This window comes from Aulostomus chinensis, chromosome 8, assembly GCF_037954235.1.
Source record: "Aulostomus chinensis isolate RoL2024-O1b breed Wild chromosome 8, RoL_Achi_v1.0, whole genome shotgun sequence".
In the NCBI taxonomy this organism is placed as follows: domain Eukaryota; kingdom Metazoa; phylum Chordata; class Actinopteri; order Syngnathiformes; family Aulostomidae; genus Aulostomus; species Aulostomus chinensis.
In genome coordinates, this window is record NC_141327.1 from 25,019,973 (window position 1) to 25,040,595 (window position 20,623).

Below are 20,623 nucleotides of genomic sequence, written 5' to 3' on the forward strand. Positions count from 1 at the left end.
AAATTCCTTCGAGTTGCTCCTGTCATTTATGCGTGTTGACGGTGAACTTGAACTTTGACCTTTGACCACAAAAATGGACGTTTCTGAGATTAACACAGAAACCTAGAAAACCAATAAGCCTCCACGTCAAAAATGTTTCATTCCGTTTTTACTCTCAAAAGCACATGAAGCCACTTCACGTGTGCAGGGTGGGTCTGATTGGTTCGATGCAGTGAAGCAGCATCAAAAGGTTAATGCAGGTCAACTTGGACAACAACTTTTAGAAACTCTGACAGTTTCATAAGCACAAAGGGTTCGTGCGAATACTGTATTATAACATACCGTGTGTGCACTTATTACACAAAACGTCTGGAGCGTTTAAGTTTGCTTCATCTTCAATTCCTGTGACGCGGAGCAGCGAAACCAGGAACGTGGTCCGGGTGAAAATGTTCACATGGAAAATTATGATCAAGGTTCTATGAAAGATGTTCTGGCGTCATTTTTCATTTACCTTTATTCCCTTTTTGAACTTGAATACTGGTAGACTTTCATGCCTTAACCACCATTCATCGGCACCGTGATCTGTTGGCATTATAAGCATAATAAAAGACTGGTTATTGGCTAAAAATACACAGTTTACAAGAATCCCAGTAGATAAAGAGGAGGTATTTGATTTACGACCCTGAACAGTTCCAGCTTATGATTTAAAAAAAAAAGTAGAAAAAGAAGAAGACGACCGGTGATGAGAGAAAAACTGTAAATGAAACTGGATTGTCAACAATTTTGTGAGTGAGTGTCCCTGGGTCCCATCCAGATCAATAGTGGCTGGAATGCGTCTGTGGGACCTCCAGGGCCTCCAAGCGGAGCTGCGCCTCCAGACCAAATAAGGACAGGAGCAGCGAGACCCGTCAAACAGAGCCAGAGGAGGCCAACAGGAGTCTTGGGGGGATGAGCAGCGATGAGAGGGGCAACATTACATCTTCTGTCTGACGAGAGTTGCCATCGAATTATGAGCTAAAACTGCAACCGAGCAATAAATCTGAAGTTCTTAGAATTTAAGAAGAAGGAAAACTGTTGTCAGAGAGAGAGAAAGCTAGAGAATAAGAGTTCAAGAGAGAAAGGCAAGTGTTGTTAGAGCAGACTGGAGGCCAGCTCTCTACAATGACTTCACTGACTGGGTGGGATCTATCCATTCTCCTCCCCCTGAAGCCCCCCTCACTGTTCAAAATCTCCATCACTTTCATATTCCTCTGCTCTTTAACTGTGTTCTCCACTGCGTGCACTTTAGACCGTTGTACTGCTGTCATCCCTCAGCAGTGAGACATTAAAGGGTCATGCCACAAAATGTCGTGCTGGAGGGCCCGGCCCCCTGGGGCTTTCGACTGGCTGGAGGGAAGGACTTCAACCAGCCCTTGACCGTCTCCAGGGTGAGTTTGTTTGTGTGATATAAACATAAAAGTTGATAAGTTTCAGATAACTTGATGAAAACAAGACTGTCTCACAGTTTCCCGGCTCTTCCTTGGTTTCCTCGTCATCCTCTACCGCTGGGCTCTTATCTGAACGGCCAGAGACTCAAGGCTAAATCTCCTGTTCTGTTGTTCTCTGGTGGTCCAGTCTAAAGTCCCAGCATTAGCGTAGTTCCAGCGGAGGACGTCTGATTCTGGGCTGTCTGGACTCAGCGTGGCGGCGCATGTCTTGCACCTGTGCCTCAGTAAATGCAAGAGGCTTAGATACAAATAGAATCTTGCATTATACTCTGACATATGCGCACGCACACACACACACACACACACACACACACACACACACACACATACATCCGCATATCTCATTGAGTGCATTTCAGAGGGAAGAATTTAGAAGCACAGTAAGGGTACAAAAGTATTCCAGCGTGTGAACCAATTCTGTCTACAGACAGATTCAACGAAGTGGAATGGGGCCTAAAAAATATATATATATATAAAAAGGCTGAAACTGCAATGTTGAACCGTCAGATGGTGAATCCAGTTAATGTGTCGAGCTCCAAGTTCCACACGCCGCTATCACATGCCTATTATAATGCTGCAGCTGTTCAGAGGATAGTGACCCTCCGCTCGAGGTCGTGATGCAGGTGATTGTTCCGACAGATTAACAGGCACAGATGAGAGATGAGAGATTACACACCATCAGAGTTACATTCTACCTCTTTTATTCATAGAGGGAAACTCACTGGAATGTTACTGAATTTAATTCTGCTTTTTAAAATGGAGTCAAACACTGCGGCTTGTGTCAGTGCGTGAAAAACGAGTGGAGGCTGCTGTGTTCATCATGTGTCCTTACACGCTTAATTGTTCTTGCGCACTGTCGGATTGTTTTTCAACCCTCAGTTTCATCTTTGGTCCACCTCTTGTGACATTTAAGTCCGGGTGACCAGAGGATGAAAGGCAAGATGGCCATCAGGCTCTGCATCCTGTCTGCAAGACTAAATGGAGGGTTAACAATACCCAATAAATAAAAGAAACGATTTTTCATGTCAGAATCAAAACTGTTCGCAGTCGGGTGATGAGGTCTTTTATAAAGGTAGATTTAATTTGATATCACAGTATCAGCTTAAATCCTGGAACAATAATATCTATTCAGTTAGTAAATGATAAATTCACCACGCTACACTCTGGTTATATTCAGGTGAATTGTGTTACTGTACAGGCAGCAGTCTCCAAAACTTTGGCCGTAGACACATTTCTATCTTTACATTGGTTTGCATGACTAAATACAATAAATGATTTTACTATTCTCACTGTATGTGCTGATGTAGCAGTTTAGCTCCTCTCAACGTCATCAAACTGTCAGGGAGCCAATCATACATCCAACTATGAAAGGAATGAGTAAACACATGCATACAGGGAAAAAAATAACAGATGTACAGAACCTGGAAATGCATAAAGGCCCTCGTTCCAATTATTTACTGGTGCTGCGACGCATTTAAATGCGTTTTCAATTTTGGAAAAAAAAAAAGCTTTATTTTATTTTCTCATGGCCTTTTTTTTCCAGCCTATCACTCAGAATCAGACGAGAAGAGGTCCACTGATCCGTGTCTGTTGTATGTCTATATTTAGGAGGAGATTGCAGGAACTACTGACTAAAAGCATAGTTAGGTGTCTAAACTACAGGCTCAGTCCAAGAACCTCACACCTGTTGTGTCACTGAAACCCCTTGGTGGTCCACATGAGAACCGCGATGAGAGAAGACTGGGATGGACGAGGAAGGAGAGGAATGAAAGAGGGAGGGTCAACAATATCTGAGCAGTAGACCAAAGGTCAGCAAGTGAAAACGCTCCTCTCAGACAGCGAGTGTGGGAAAGCTCCTGTCTGTCTGACAGAACACCTCGCCGAGATGTTCGCTGTCAAGCTCCATTCAAGCAACCCAGAGTCTTCCTTCACTCCCATTTTTGGTCAGGAACATCCTCCTCTTTCTGACCCGCTGGTGTTCCCAGCTGGTCGAGGAAAGTAAACACAAGTGATTATGATCTTTTTCTTCAGTGGAGAGCAGCCTTAGAGAGGCACTCCAGCACGCTTACACAGCCAGGTCAGTTTACTCGTGATGGGGAATGTTATTACAACTATGAAGATCTTTTTTTTGTCTCCGGAGGAGCTGGACTTTGTTGTTGCTAAAGGTTCTTGATCCCAACAAGGAGTCCAGAATGAAAATTTCAGCATCAGCAGCATCAATAAACTTCTCTTCTTGCACAAACTGCTTTTATGTCCAGAACAACATGGAAACACATAACAGACATATGAAGTTAGCAACAGTACGGCTAGCACCAGGTATTACTCAAACAGTACCCCTACTGGTGCTTTGAGTTCAGTGCTGCATCCTGAATGCTATGTTTTCTGATACCAAAAAAAAAAAAAATTCCAAAATCTGGTATAACCTCTCTGGTTGAGCCTTTTCCACTCAAAGTAGATAAACAGCATTAAACATTAATTTGGAGATTTTCTCCTCAGGTGAAGTTTGCTATTGTCAGACATTTTTGATACTCGATAGCACTGAAGCCATTAAAGTATCGTAGTTCGATAAATGCTATCCATTGTGTATTAACATCTAGTAAAGGTTTGTTTAGTTATTTGTGGCCCTGAAACTCCCAAGCTCTTAATGCTGCATTAAGAGGCGGTGGCACAACATGTGTTTAAAATACGTGGCAGTACAGAAACAATTTTGTCCTTTGTCAGTTAGCTTGGTTTGCTTTTGGAGGGGCTGGCACATGAATTTGAACACATCACACGCATCGCAGCGTTCAGAGGTCACACGGATTTCTGTGAGATCAGTTTGGTTCTTGGCCTCGCCACAAACCAGAGTCCAATATCTCCGACAACTCCTGAGGGGAATAGCTGGCTCTTTAGCCGCCGCATGCTTCACAAGCTAGTTACTAACTTTGTCTGTCTGCTGGAGCCATAGCGCACAGTTGAAAACAACTGGCAGAAACCTGGTAGATGAGAGCGGCGAGGGTGAGCTGAAACAATGAGCTGAAAGACAGTAAAACACCGCTTGATCCGAGGGGAGGAGCCTACTTTTTTGGTACCTCTCCCTTATTTGAGAGACCCTCTCCTTCTTTAGTTTCCTACTTCCTCCTTCCTTCCTGCATCGCCGTTCTTCGCTCTCAAGAATGTCAATCAATTCCCAAATTAAATATTTCTAGTGTCCAGTATAAGAAGTGATACTTTTATCCTTAATGTCAGCGATAAAGAATGGCATTTGAGTGTTTTTTTTTTATTTTAAGGGACAGAAAACAAGTAGGAAAGAGTCAAATGTTTGAAGCCAACATAGTCAGAGAGAAGACACCATGTGATAGAAGTTGTTCTTTCTTCAGATTGGGGGATTTTTGTGTCTCCACGTCAGATGAAGAAGTGAAATAAAGCAATGACTGAAATTAGGAGGAAAAACAAAGGCAGGGAAGAGCAGGAGAGTTTAGAGTGGTGAGGACAAGAGGAAGTTAGAAGATGCAGACGGAGGGAAGCGAAGTGAAGACAAATGACAGCTGAGCTGTGTAGAAAAGAATCCAGTAAAAGCCATGCAGGTATCAGACATCAGAGCGGCGAGGAACACAGCCCCACTGCAGATATCCAGCAAATGCTTCCCTGTAAATTACTGCTCCCTTTTTGGGAGCATGAGGCATTCCGTCAGCACTTTCATCTGGTTATTTATAGGCAGATGACTTCATTCAAGTTTCAATATGACATCCCAGTGTAGCTAAGTTTCCTATGTCCAGTAATGCAATAAGGGCATGACCAATGAGCCTGTAGGTCACTCCCTGTGTAGTGTAACAGGGAATGTTGGGTTGGGTTTGAAGCTGCCTGCTGAGGAGCTCTTTGTGACCCCGACTCCTTTCTGAGACGTCTTATTACTCTGGATCAGTTCCTGGCCAACATATTCCAACTGGATGCTGTCACGAAGAGCAAAGCCGCTCATGTTTACTTTATCTCCATGACAAGAGACGAGCAGTTTACATCTACGCATACCAACCAGGGTGATACCTTCTGGAACCCTCCGACTGAGCTTTAGCAGAAACAAAAATGATTTTCAGGAGAAAGTCAGGATGATCCCGACCCAAATTCCATCCTGGTATGAGTTTGAATGACTACTTCAGTTTGTCTGTCTGTGATAGCTGCTTTTAAAAAAGTATTCAGACCAGGTGACACAGCAACAACAACAAAATCATCTACAGGCACTTCAGTTGAGTATTAAATTATGAGATGAAGTGCCAGCGATGAAGAGCAGACCCAAACCTTACAGGCTTAGAGCAGCAGCATCTTTACAGTACAGAGATTTCAGGAAGACAGACGCACGTAAAGACACAAAGAGAAAGAGTGCTTTTATTGCTATTAGGCTTTCTTTTAATGAGAAACAACTCAAACAAAAAGAAATGTGGTCTGAGACTAGAGTCTTAATGTGCAGGGATCCCACAGAAGATGGCCAAAGCGGAGCAACACAAGAGCAGCGAGCGGGCGGTGGGACGGCCGGATAGGAGCCTCAGGTCAGAACATGGAAAATCCAGAGACAAGGACACAAAACCAAAAGGGCAAAGACAAAAGCAAAGAAATCCCAAAGCCCAGTTCAAGGTCAGGAACCCAAGGATATTCACTGGGAACAAACTGGAGGAAAACAGGAGGGGATGGTTTATGTTGAACTTGGAAGTCAGAATTTACGAGTTCCCAGTTGGAAGTTCCCACCCCGAGGTCGGACTTCCTAAATGTGTCGCAGTGAATCAGTCCTGCACACACAGGCATCGTCTTATATCAGTCCTGCACACACAAGCATCGTCTTATATCAGTCCTGCACACACTAGCATCGTCTTGTATCAGTCCTGCACACACTAGCATCGTCTTATATCAGTCCTGCACACACTAGCATCGTCTTGTATCAGTCCTGCACACACTAGCATCGTCTTGTATCAGTCCTGCACACACTAGCATCGTCTTGTATCAGTCCTGCACACACTAGCATCGTCTTATATCAGTCCTGCACACACTAACATCGTCTTATATCTGCGGACATGTTCCCACAACACATGTAAGCACCAAACACCAAAGCACCAAATATCACATACCACATAGACTTGAGCGTCAGTGGTTAAAGAACAGCTACACCTAAAATCTCTCCATGATTCACTTGGATCCTAATCATTTCTGCAGGTCATTGTGACATCAATCCAGACTTCCCAGTTTACTGCAAAAATGTTAGCCTTCTTGCTAGCACGGTTATGTAACAGTTATCACTGGAACAGACAGGTAGCAGTTGACCTGTATCGACCTCGTGAGCTTCATTTCATTTCCTCTTCATGATGAGGTTGGTTGATGCTTGTCTGTGTTCCCACTGCAGAAATAGAACTGAATTTCAGGGTTCAGCCATGTTGCCATGTGAACACCCGTTACTGGGAAACTACATGAGCACATAAAAAAACACATGCGCACACACACACACGCAAGGGTTGGAACTACAAAAATAAACCAGCAAGTGACAAGAAACCAACATGGAAACACATCAAGTCAAGACAAGAACTGTGATATTTCTTTTAACGTAGAAACAGAGTTCAAATTTGGGGATTATAGGTGAACAGTGGAAGTATTTTCTGATCAATCGCACTCCTTACTTTAACCGTTTATCTAATTGTCCTGTTTCTTCTCCTCCCATCCAGATCACTCCCGGTAGTAAGGCTGCCATTGCCAACTTGTGTGCAGGGGATGTCATCCTGGCCATCGAGGGCGTGCCGGCCACAGACATGCTGCACTGTGAAGCCCAGAACAAGATAAAGGAATCCACCAGTCAGCTCTCTCTGACTGTTGAAAGGTTGTCAGCCGAAAGTGCAAGCATACACACGGCACACGAGCAGGTGGTGGAAACACATGCACGGCGAATAAAATGCAATACCTTAAACCTGCAATGATTACCGTGTTTGTGAGGCTTACGTCCCTCCATTTGTGTGTGGGACAGCTGCTGAGCTCGCAGGCCATTGTTGCGACGTTATTTTTAGCGTTACTTTAACAACGCATGTTAAAAAAAAGAAAAGATTTTAATTGTGTAAAGTCAACTGTTTTAGCACGTTACTCATTAAAACAATGCCAACGTGTACTTGAGATACCTCGTCGCTAGTTGTATGGCGACAGGTTGTGAACAGTTAGAATTGAACCGTATCTGATGATGTCACGGCACCTCGGTGCAGGTGTCCGATCTCCGTTCTGAGCCTGGACAAAACAAAATTATCCATTAATTCATAATTCACAAAATGATTGCAAAATTTTTCCCTACAATTTCAAACTTTTGTTGTTTTTCATGGTGAAGCGCTTCACTTCATCTGCACTTGAACTTTATCCTGCTGTTCGATTTGCGTTGCTGGTTCCATTAGCAGCTGATTCCGAAATAAATTTCGAGTGTGAGGGAGTCTGTGGCACGATTTGCATGTTTTGTAGGTTGTCGATTGTAACAAATTCTCACACAGACTTGGAAACATAATAATTGCACAGTAACAGTAATGATCGTGTAGTGGTGACCTCTGGATCTTGATCTGTATTCTGCTCCTAGAAATGAATCCAGACTGTGGTCGCCACGCGTCATGGAGGACGGTCAAGCTCACCCCTTCAAAGTCAACCTGGAAGCGGAGCAGCAGGTTTGTATCAAAATTCCTCAGTGGCAGACATTTTGTTTCATTTGTGACCTCTCAATTGTCTCCTTATTGTCACGCTCTCAGGAGTACAAACCCATCGGCACCGCTCACAACCGTAGAGCTCAGCCGTTTATTGCAGCGGCGAACATCGATGACAAGCGTCAGGTGGTCAGTACGGCCTACAACACTCCTATAGGCCTCTACTCGTCAGGCAACATCCAGGACGCCATGGAGGGTCAAGTCCGTGGCCTTGTCCACCCCAAGCCTGAAAGGTGACTGGTCTTTGTGTGATGTCCAGCTTCAACATGGCAGACAGTCTCCTGGGGGTTGGCTCCTGATGTGTTTACTGCTCAGCCCGGTCTCATAAAGCATCTTGACCAATATTGACCGGAGTGCCATGAATTAAATATTCATGGTTTTAAAAAAAAAAAAAGCCCGAGAAAAACACTGGGAATCTTCCAGATTCGAGACAAACTGGAGGCAGTATAGAGTAGTGATGTCATACCAGCATGCAACACAAACAGAAGTATTTGTTATTTGTGTATACAACCCTGTACGGATGTGATGTATGACCTGACCCGGCCTTGACGCTGTACACGTTGACGTCTTATTAATAGCACCTCAGGGTAAAATACTAGCTCACTTTGGCATCTGGCCATTTCTGGCCGACTAATGTTACACATCATCAATTCCCCCTCACCACACTGAAGGAGTATTTGCCACTGGGAGCACCAACAACTGCTTCAGAGCAGCCAAGAAGAATCGCTTTCTTGACTGTCATATTGGTCGGAGATAAGTGAGCTAGCTGTTAGTGAGCAGGGCACCGTTTCTCATGTCTTCAATGAATTATGATCACGTGCTGAATCTACAGACTTGCATACTTGTGGATGCAAACCTTCATTTTTTTTTTTTTGTAAAGCACCTTCCTGATTTTTTTCCAGGTTATTTTTTTTTTTGAGGCATGATTTAAAGATTCAAACCAGTACGACAAAATGTTACGATGACTTTAAATTTAAAAACAAAAAAGCAAGCGAGCAAAAAAAAAAAGAAAAAAAAGTGTATTCTAAATTTAGCCTTACACTTGTGAAACAGAGCCGTGATTGGTTCATAAGTCATTTCAATAACTAATTTAAGATGCTGTACATTGATAGACTAAACTGATTGAATAATTGATGAGCTGTTTAATTAACTGTTCCTGGATGAAAACATTATCTATCTCAAGCCCACCCTGATCCCTCCCAGTCCCAGTCTCTCAGGGACAGTTTGGGTTCTGGTGTCTTTTTCCTCTTTTGACTCAGTGATGTCATTCGAAGTGGAGACAACTTTGTACACGCCCACTTCTCAGGGTCAGCTGCTATTTTGCCTGTCATCACTACAAGTCACTGAATTTCATTGGTCTCTGGTCGCCACATGGTTGCGATCACATGATAGCTTCACACAACTTGTTACTATTTATTTTCCCCTCACAGAACTTCTCACCCGTGTCGGCGGAGGAGAGTAAGGGATGTATGATTATGACATACACATAATACACGTGTACAATATGTCGCCACATCAAATGACAGGCCTCGTTGCTGCAGACGGGTTTCTGCTTAGCTGCTGTCACAGTTGCTGTGGTCCATCTGCTCTTGAGTGCACCAGCCTCTGTTCTCTTGAAGGCGTCAGCTGAATAGTTTAAAGCCGCCACAGATGTGCCACAGAATATCAGCCTTCAGCCTTCCGAAGCAGTCATGTGGGTTTCATTAGGCTACCTGATATATGGTGTGTCACTCAGAGAATAAATTCCCGCAGCACACTGGAATGAATCTTTCCATCGCTAAACCTCAACTGCTGAATGAGACATAAATCACATGAAAAACCCAGGTCAGGTCGGCTGATACAACGGTGATCAAGGCTGCTTCACCTGGGAGCTGCGATGCTTTCACAACGTCATCAGCCTGGGAGGAACAATGATATATTGAATTAAGAGAAATGTGTTCTCAGCTGCTGCAACAATATGCACCAGCTGGCTGTAAATAACATACATAGCCAAATCCATCAAATTTTAGCAGCTCATCACCCCTTTTTTTTCTCCTTCTTTAAAGAGAGCGTGTAGCTGTGTTATATCCAGCTGGTTGTTTCTATGGTGTAATGTGTGTGTGTGTGTGTGTGTGTGTGTGTGTGTGTGTGTGTGTGTGTGTGTTTGGTTGTGCTTCTCAGCCCCAGAACATTGACCAGTATCGAGGACTCTGACGTATACCGGATGCTTCAGAGAGATCAAGAGGAGCCCCAGGAACCGCGGCAGTCCGGCTCATTCAAAGCCCTGCAGGATTTCATCGACAGTGACGGTGAGCTGCTTTTCTGTATTTGAAACATTGAGATCATTAAGTCTGAAAGGTGAAAGGTTAAAGTCTGACTGAGATATTCAGACACAAAAACTTACTGTAGAAACATACACGGTTATTTTACAGGTCTCCAACATGGACGTTCTTAAGGTTCTATGAGTTAAATCAGTAAATGAATTAACCTGTGGGATATTTCACACAAGGGGAGGCACGGTGGTGCAGTGGTCAGCACTGCCGCCTCACAGCAAGAAGGTTGCGGGTTCAAGCCCTGGCCCTGGCACGCGTTCTTTCTGTGTGGAGTTTGCATGTTCTCCCCGTGCCAGCGTGGGTTCTCTCCAGTGTTGTACTCTAAACCGGACCCTCGTTCACAATATGAACATCATGTTACTCTGACGAAGACTTTCCACTAACAACTGAGACTCATTAATGTTCGCTGGGACAATAAACCTCATGGATCGGACTCGTTTTAATCAGACTTTTTACTGCAACCTTTGGAGTCGCCTCCTGCTGGCCGTTAAAGAGAATGCAGCTTGACTCACCTCTACGTTTTATGAGATGCAGAAGCTGCATCTTTGTTTTTCACAGTCTATGTTTTAGACTCAGTTATGCTTAGTATGATAATCATGAGGACTCACCTGACTTATTGGAACCCCTATTAAATATAGACAATTATTCTGGTAAATTATTCAGAGATTATATTAAATGTTGCTCTGGGAAACAGATATTGTGTTGACTGATAGCATTAAATTACAACATAATGTATTCATGCAGTCTTTGCTGTGAATTTTAAAGCAACATAATACATCACCACAGCTGAACAGATGAGGAGGTGTGATTGTAGCTTGAAGCATCATTGTTTTTGCGGTCATCCAGGATTGGAGAAGTTCTGGGTTTTGTTTTTATGTATGTTTGCCAATCACGCATGAATACAGAGCTGTGCTGAGGGTGTTTTCTCTCCCATGCGGGCAGGCACTCGTCCCATTGTCACCAGGACTGTAAGAGCTCCCACGACCAAGACAACTCCGCCGACAGGAAACCTGCAGAAACTTCCTGTGTGTGACAAGTGTGGGAACGGGATTGTGTGAGTAAAACAGATCATCTGATGTTGACGGCAGCTAATGTAAACTAAATGATCTGGTTATGGCTGCCGCCAGACTGCTGTTAGTGAGATGTAGGCGCCCATCGGTGTATTTCCGTTTGGGACACTTAAGTTTGTGTGGTTCTGTTCTCTTTAGTTGTGGTAGATTTTCTCTCTTTGTTTCTTCTGTTTCCTTCTTTGGGGTTTGGTTTTGATTCTTGAGTCCAAGCAGTTCCTGGTTAGTTCAGTTTTATTTTGAAATCCCTCCTGTGTCTTTGTTTGCTTTGTACCTCCTATCTTTTCCCGCCGTTTTTAATGAATCACCGTGTCTTGCCCGTTGTCAGATCCTCCCGTTGTTTCACACCATCCTGTCCCTTCTTCCATCTGAGTTGAAACGCTCCAGTTTCAGTTTCTTATCATTTAAATCTAAAAGTTCTTTGCATCGTGCCGTCCTTGCCTCCTGTCGTAGGATTGCATGAACCAAAGCCGGCTGTGTGACATGGCACTGCTGACTAGATTGATTAGAGGCTTGCTGATGCATTCAAATGGAAAACACATGTATTCGTTTCATCCTCTTATCAGTGAGCGCGGCTCAGAATCACTGATAAGGAACGGAGCTAAACGGCGGTGTGATGGTTAGACGCTCCGTGGCTGATGTCACCGCGGGAGTGTTGAAACTCTCATTACACGACTCTGGGGTTACGTGTACACTGAGCGTTTGTCCGTGTGCGGTTAGCACGGAATAGGACACCCAGTATGTTTCCCTATTTGCTCACATGTGAATAACGTTCACCCCACACCCAAGGGTGCAGCAGAAACTGTGAGAGGACACAGGAGTCACAGGAGTACATCAGCTGGAAACTGAGTCCTGGCAGGTAGAGAGGGAGCATGGCAGGAGGTTGACTCTGTCAAAGGGGACGGGATTTTCAAAAGTTTGGGAACCCTTGAGGCATGTTGAGCATGACATCAATCACGTGCCGGGCTATTACCTTGATTATGTGGTAACCTTCGGATTATTACCCACATAAACCTAATGACACTTTGAGGGGCGCCAAAATTCTCCAAATCCCAAAATATCCGTTCCAGCTCGTTGGGCCACATGCATTGAATGTTCTTATGCACAAATTTGTTCTTAAACCATCAGACTTTTGAAGCCCTCAGTTTAGTCATCCGTGCAGGAAAGAGAGCCTGATTCCTATTTGCAACTCCTCTCTCTCTCACGACCTTTAGTTTGCACTGCATGTAACGGTAATAAAGTCTTTGCACGGCTGTGTGATTGCTGCTTAAAAGTGAGAAAATAAGACAAGTTAAAATAAGGGACTACAAACTTGCCAGATGTGTGGAAAAATTGTTCTTGAACTTGCCTCTGAAAATGTTCCACTCACCGGGCTGTACTTATTTATTGTGATATGTAAGGTTGGTTTATCAGTTCCATTAACGTTTCTCTGCTCTCCCTCTCTCTCTGTGCGTCTGCAGCGGGACTGTCGTGAAAGCACGAGACAAATATCGTCACCCCGGTTGCTTTGTTTGCTCCGACTGTGACGTCAACCTGAAACAGAAGGGCTATTTCTTCGTGGAGGGGCAGCTGTACTGTGAGACTCACGCTCGTGCCAGAATGAGACCACCAGAGGGACACGACCTCGTCACGACTTTCCCTTCTGCCTAGATTCCCGCGTTGTGAAAACGAATACACACACATGAATACAACAGACTAACACTGCCACACACTCCCAAGTCCTTCATCAGAGCCACGTGTTGCAATTGTTTGTGTGTTTCAAGTAGCTTACGCTTTTCTCTCCTAACGCCATCATGCTTTGACGGATAAATCACCTCCGTGTGGGAACATTTTGCAGGTGATAATTGAACAGCTTCCCACTAACAACTGCCGGGCCACAGGGACAAGAGACATTCATCTTACCAGTTCTTCTCAATCTGTTGTGTTCTCCAATAAAACCCCCGCTTCACTATGATTGCATCTGTATGTGGCGACTTGAGACATAAATACGCCATTAAAAACTCCCCTTGCTAAGAGAACGGAACGTCCGTTCTAGAAAATCCAAATTATCTTTGTCATCTACAAATTTTCCTTACATCTCAAAGCACGTGATGGTGGCTCGACCTGTCACGTTTTTACAATAATTCAAAAACACCTCACTGGTTAAGGTTTCTAGCGATGGAAAGTAAAGGGCTGTTTCACACCTGTAGTTTGTTTCCCTCCTGGTAAAATTTGCTTTCATTCAGAGTCCAAGCAAACCAACATCTGTAACTACTGGCTACATGACAGCAGGTGTTGCAACTATAAGCTGGTTTGCCAAACACCAATAAACCCCCAAGAAGATGAAAGTGAGAACCTTCGCTGTGGTTATTGGTCAGACACATCTGGGGCAGGAGCTGGATTGTAAAGACTGAGTTGATGATCAGCGGCGGGCCGAGTGCACGTGCGCTTACGCAAACTGAGAGACTTGGATCCTTTGCAAAAATGGGAAGTGCAACTGCTTACAGGAGCCATCACAACTGAGATAAGGGACTTTGTTTTGCAGCGTACCGAGACCACCTCTTCAAGCACGACGATAGCTGCTTGCTAGGATGTCTCACACACAAACACACACACACACACACACACACACACACACACACCTTAATGGTCTAGCCAACATACTGCTGTAAAAAGGGTTTTTAGGATCAATTGTAACTGAATTAAATTCCACCTGATCACATTGTCTTTGGAGAACAGACCCAATCTACCAAGATCTTTTTTTCAATCCTGTAGAGAGGGTGTGTGTGTGTGTGTGTGTGTGTGTGTGTGTATGTGTGTGTGTGTGTGTGTGTGTGTGTGTGGCGGAGACTACACTTGTGGCGGTACGACAACAAGCATCAATCAGGGTTGGCATCATTTACTTCATCTGCATCTCATCTCGACAGATGAGCTTTGATTTAATCCCATACAGCCTTCATACAGCGTCATAAGTAGCAAATTCTCCGGGGACCGTCCCCCATACGCGAAGTACGCAGATCAGTAAAGTTTAATTAGTGTTTTGTCCATCCTTCCACATACGTACAGAGAAAATGAGCTGCTACTGCAGCCAGATCCTGCTGAGACAGCGGGGGAAGCAGCAGCTGCATTCTTTAACTCTTTGACGGTCACACGCAGACACAGAAATCAAACCGTGTTGAAGATAGGGACTTGCTTGTCTTGACTGCAGGAGAGGATTTCAGTCAATAACGGCTCCCAACATGGAGAAAAATGTAGGTCTAATTATTCCGCTCAGTTTCCTCCCTGAATTCATGCGTCTTCATTTGTCTCCATATTTTATCTTTACAGATGCAATTTTTTAAAATATCAAAAGCTTTTTAACACATGAAAAAAAAATTAATAGTTGATGCATAGAAAGATTAGTGTAATTTTCCTTAAAGGTTTTTGTTGTATTTTTTTTTTTTTTAAAGCTTTGGGAAATTTCCAGTCCTCTAATCTGAGGACAGAAAATGTCCCAAATGCGCTTTAAGACAATGATGAAAATAACTGTGGTGAGACACTGCCATACTTGACTATTAAACATACATTTTCAAACAAGTTCCGAGGTAACAAATAATCGAGCAATGTAAATAATCATTTGAGGAAATTTCCTGGTGACATCTAGTTTTACTTTATTTTTTTTTAAACGTATATTATTTTACAATACAACACAACTTTAACGCTCATTTGCTCACAAATGGTTTCCCCCTCCTTTCTGAGACAGAAATCTCCACTTATGGACCCTGGATAGCATTTACATTCTGCAGGTTTTTGCAGAGCAGGTTTATTTATATGTCATTCATAACCTGATTCATGTTTAACATTTATTTCTAAAACCATTGGACAACAGTTGAAAACGTTTCCCTGTATGTCGTATAACCAAAAACCCTTTATTTTTTTTATAATCATTTCATTATTTCCCCTAAAAATCTACTTTTTAACCTTACATTATCCGATGTTACGGTTTAAAATCATAATTCCCTTTTTTTTTTTTTGGCGTATTTACTCAATTTCAGAAAAAGTCTCATACGAACAAAAACATACAAAACCATAACTGACTTCATATAACTGACTGGAAATGTTTAACGGTGTTAGAAAATGAACCCTCCTTAACTGAATATTGATCAATACGCCATCTTTTTCTCGCACTGATTTATGGCTATTAATGCGACGAGCAGGGGCACGGCAGCTCAGGTGAGTCAGGAAGAAGAAAGCCTCCCTCAAACCGGCTCTGCTTCTTCTCTCTGATAAATGTGCTGTCACACCAGCAGCTCCACTTGAATATTTCACCACACAAGCAGAATGAATGGACAGAATCAATACCCACTCCTCTAACAACCCAAATATTAATGAATATATATGTATATATAAAACAGTAGAAACTAAGTTATATAATGGCTGATGGAAGTTCTTTCTCTCAGGAAAGCCAAAAACAAGGGTCCAATTACGGAAAATAAAAGCAGTTTAAATTTAATTTGCCTCAAAGCTTCTGTTCATTTTACTTGATTAGGATGTGCGCTCCTCCTGTGGGTGCACTTTATGAAAGCAGCGCTGCTCAATAATGTCCGACGGTTAAAGAAGCAATTATTGATTAAAGCCAAGTACAGCATGAGGACCTTCCTGAACCCGGGGGGTTCGAGCTAATATCCCAGTCCCTTGTTTCCTCATGCACGGACAAAGTAAATCAGCCGCAACCAAATCAACAAGAGGGGCTCTTCAGCACCTGAGCATGGGTCTAATTACTGTAAAAGCTAATAGTGGTAATTATGATGCTGTTTGTTAAGGGGGGGGGGGGTCCTCTTGTCTTTCTAATACAAAAGCTTATTTCTCATGTAACCATAATGTAATTCCTCCATGAGAGCAGATTTAAAAAAAGACAGGCGTGAAGATTAATTGGTGGCACGAGACTCTCTCGTTAAATGACCTTGTTCATGAATTCACAATTATTATTATTATTATCATTATCGTTATCTTGAGTGATACTTTAGTATAGTTTACATGCAGTTAAAAGCTTGATTTCTGACTGTTTCATTCATCTTCTTCATATCCAGTCAGGTATATGCACAACAACATGGCATCAAATGTCCAGTAGCAATCTTTCTATCATGACACTGAGCCAACGATGCCAGCTCCTGGATCCGTAAACATCTGCATCATGACCTTTCATTTATACGCATGTACAGTTATTCCCTTCAGCAGGAGCCGAAAAAAATCTACAGAAGAAGAAGAGTCCAGGTTTTGGTGCAAGACAACAGGTGCAGGCTGGTCCACGTTCCTGAGGGGGACAGCAGGTGACGCACACAACCCTGAATCCGTAGATTTGGACATATTTCAAATAATCACCATTTAGTCGGTACGTTGGTTGAAAACGTTCATCGCAGTTCCTCACGTCCCAGAAGTTTTCAGATCGACAGTTCAAAAACTCCTTCTTTTTTTCCCTGAATAAATCCCAGACGTGATGACTTCTCCGTTCATTTCTGTGAACGTTTTTTTCGATTTGCAAATTGTGAGTTGAGTCGCTTCATTCTGTTTTCATCTACAAGGACACAACACCGAACTTAAAACGCATTGAAACACAAATTATGGTGATTAATGACACAATTAGCATTGACAGGCTTGGCATTTTTTTAGAATCAATAAAAAGCAAATGGAGGTATAATTCAATTCAAAGCACTCGCTCCCTTTTTTATACACACTCCTTTCTTATATTTACATGGACCCTGATGGAAAAAAAAAAAGAAATCAATAATATTCTTACTCTCATAAAATAGTTCATAAAAGTTTCTTCACGATTCATTTCACTCAGAATGAATTGTTCTGCTCCTGCACTTAATATGTGATGTGATGCTGCTTTGAAAACGTAACTCTGGCTCATCAAAGGGAAACCCAGAACCTCCCAACACATTTAACTCTGATAAGCTTGCACATCCACGCCATGTTGTTCAACACGAGGAGAGGCCCATCATGGTCATGGGTGGAAGGTCGCTCCATAATGATGCGCAGTATAAAAATATAATTACTGCATAAATGTAAAATGAATTTAACAGCAGTTATGTTCTAATTCACGGACTGAAAAGGCTCTCGTTGAGAACGATGCACCAAAAGGATTCATTCATCAAAATTAGATTCCTCACTTGCCAGAAAGTTGCACAGTAATCATTCCCGTGCACCGTTGCTTGGCTGGGGGTTTATGATGAGCTACAGACCAATCAGCACCGCTCATGTTGATAAAAACAGACTACGCAGAGCTTTTTATGTCAGAAATGACATTTTCCTCCCTCTAGTGTTGTTTTAAAACTGATGACTAGCTGATCTAATACCCCCCCCCACACACACACACACACACACACACACGCACACTCCAAAATTAAAAAGACAGTTGAATAACACGGACTATGGGTACAAAAGTTCTAAAAATAAGTGTTTGCTGAATTTAACATGAGTTGAGATGCTCTTTAAGAAAGCAGAAAGGTTAAATATATTAGTCTTGATTTTACAGATGTCACCGACTAAATTAAATAGTCGGGGTGCGGCGCCTGTGTGCAGCCGATGGTGGAACGAGAGGGCAGACGGAGGTCTGCACTTCCAGTGATGAGCTTGCAACACACGAAGGAGATAAATCAGCTCAAATGTTCCCATAGGTCAAGTCGTGATAAGGAATCTCATGTGTTCGTGTTGATATTTACGTATGATTAAATATGCAATATTACGCATTAATGTAAGGAATAAAACAGCTGGCCTGAGATGTCAAACGGGAATCGTGGGTTTGGTGTTTAAATTGTTCTTTTCTGCTGCTGCTTCGACTAAACTGGGTAACTTGTTGTGGTTGAAATGCCCTCACAGCAAATACATGGCAGTTACAACCGTCACAAACACTGCTGCCTGTCTGCTGATGATCTTTTTTTTGTTGTTGTTAAATGTCACCATCATTTGTTAAAAAAAAAAAAGTAAAAAGAAAGAGAGAGATAATCGCCGGATACAATTCATCTCCAAAGCTAACGTCATCATAAACGCACATGCAAATCAACCCGGGGGAACGGCGATCTTCACGAGACTCAACCCAGAAGGGCTGACTGTTGTTCCTGATGGCTGCGGGTGAATGCCTGTGCAGCTGCAACCCTTTCAGAATCAGAACTCTTCCTCCAAAACGTATTTCTTCCAACTCGTGTGTCACTTCCTTCCGGTTTCTTCTCTCGAGAGGTCAACATCCCGACTAAACACCACCAAACTTCACATTCATTTGATTTGTTATGGGTTACCTGCCTACAAAGAGCGCCTTAGACGTTGGTAGATCTGAAGTCTGCATGGACTCTGTCGTCTTTTTGTGACCGTCTGCCGTTTGAGCGTCTCACGCTGAAGGGCTGGTTACACTGACACACAGACAGAAAGGCCGTCCTGTAGTTGTTGTTCATCCACCCGTACAGGATGGGATTGACAAAGGTCGAGCACATGGCTATGATATGGAACACCGTGAACAGCAGCTTGAAGTCCTTCATGTCCAAAACGCTGCTGTCGATGTCGACGGCCAACTGGAAAGCGTGGAAGGGCAACCAGCTGACAGCAAAGACCACCACCATGGTCAGGAGCATCTTGGTGGTCTTCTTCCTGCGCTGATTGCGGTCAAAGCGACTGCCTGAGTACATGCAAGTCTTCAGTTTATTCCAGATGCGGATGTAGACCACGGAGTTGATGACCAGAGGGACGCCGTACTGGAGCAGAAGCATTGATATGCTGTAGATGCTTCCATTCATGCTGCTCCCGAGCCAGTTCTCCGCGCACACCTGGATCGACTTGTCTGGTGAAAGATCAAAGGTCCCGTACTCCCTGAAAATAGCCAGCGGGCTAGCTAACAAAGCACTGACGGCCCACGTAAGGACAATAACCACAGCGCACATGACTTTGGACATCTTGGTCTCCATGTGGTAGACGATGCTCCGATGGCGGTCCAGGGCGATGATGTTCAAGGTGATGGTGGACACGTGCACAGCCATACCTTGAGCACAGGGCAACATGAAGCACAACACCTGACCGAACGTCCACTCGCCGTAGAGTGTGTAGACCAGGGTGAAAGGTAAACACAGCGTGTTCACCAGCAAGTCTGCAACAGCCAAGTTCACGATGAAGTAGTTGGTCACAGTCCGAAGATTTTTAAACTTGTAGACGACGTATATCACCAAACAGTTCCCGATGACTCCGAAAAAGATAATGGTGCTGTATGCAAGGATGAGAATAACTTGCACCCCGACCAGCTTTGTGCTGTCCTCCAGCTTTAAGAAGTTCTCATCACTGGGCGAGAGTTTAGCTGAGCAGCAGTTGGAGGATTTAGTCTCAACTTCCACTTGAGTCACGTTTAGTTGATCTGCAGCTGCCATGACTAACCAGCCCCATAAGTCAATCTGCGAAGAAATGGACCCCTGAGTAATGCACATGCATGCTGAGACAAGGCCGCTTCAATTTACTGAGAGTTAATAAGCAACAATCTGGTACAATTACGTCAGTATTTGTAGAAAACTGCCGATTGCCAGTGGAAGATGATTTTTCGTGTTTGAGAGACACATTTATCCTGCTGTCAGGCAGCAGGGACACCACTGAAGTACTTGATTATTTCAGTAGAAGGGAATTTTCAAGGAATTCCTATCTATCATCTCTGCATAAAAAGATGAGCTGGGCACACGCAGCCACAAAGATTGTCCAGTCCTGCTTTTATCATATAATTCATATTTGAGCTTTGGGAGGTGGAAACCATCATGCATGCTTCCATTCCTCTCTACTCTATTACTGTGATGGTCCACTCATCTGGTTGCGTCAGATACGGACACGTTCTCCCGATCCCCGCGTATTCACATCCATCTGCCCTAAATCAAATAAACTTTACTGTCACAATACAGCTCCAAAGTACATGGAGTCACCTGATGATTTCAATTCAGGTCAAAACTGGAGAGTGTTGGTTGTTTATTTATGCAGGGTTACTCTTACCAACCAATTCAGCTGGGTGTAAAATTATTTTTCATGGTTAAATTTCTCTTTAAAAAAATAAAAGCCCGAATGGGGAAAAAAATTAATAATTTCCTCCACCGTTATATTTCAATGCT

General features: G+C 43.3%; 2 protein-coding genes across 2 annotated transcripts; one reads left to right on the top strand and one right to left on the bottom strand.

Moving 5' to 3' along the window:
- Positions 1-1,246: 1,246 nt before the first annotated feature.
- Positions 1,247-14,260, top strand: LOC147257746 (PDZ and LIM domain protein 3-like). Its single transcript, XM_086210248.1, has 7 exons — positions 1,247-1,406; positions 7,151-7,302; positions 8,035-8,119; positions 8,201-8,388; positions 10,316-10,443; positions 11,410-11,521; positions 12,995-14,260. The coding sequence occupies exons 1-7, from the start codon at positions 1,314-1,316 to the stop codon at positions 13,182-13,184; spliced, it is 948 nt and encodes a 315-aa protein (XP_086066374.1). The 5' UTR covers positions 1,247-1,313; the 3' UTR covers positions 13,185-14,260.
- Positions 14,261-18,808: 4,548 nt separating this feature from the next.
- npy2r (neuropeptide Y receptor Y2) lies at positions 18,809-19,903 on the bottom strand. Its single transcript, XM_086210331.1, has one exon. The coding sequence runs from the start codon at positions 19,901-19,903 to the stop codon at positions 18,809-18,811; it is 1,095 nt and encodes a 364-aa protein (XP_086066457.1).
- Between the last annotated feature and the right edge of the window lie 720 nt (positions 19,904-20,623).

Excerpts from the sequence above, each read along its gene's own strand:
- LOC147257746 (XM_086210248.1), top strand. The coding sequence starts at position 1,314 with ATGCCACAAAATGTCGTGCTGGAGGGCCCGGCCCCCTGGGGCTTTCGA. Across the intron at positions 1,407-7,150 it reads AGCCCTTGACCGTCTCCAGG|ATCACTCCCGGTAGTAAGGC; the intron begins GTGAGTTTGTTT and ends CCTCCCATCCAG. Across the intron at positions 7,303-8,034 it reads CTCTCTCTGACTGTTGAAAG|AAATGAATCCAGACTGTGGT; the intron begins GTTGTCAGCCGA and ends TTCTGCTCCTAG.
- npy2r (XM_086210331.1), bottom strand. The coding sequence starts at position 19,903 with ATGGCAGCTGCAGATCAACTAAACGTGACTCAAGTGGAAGTTGAGACT.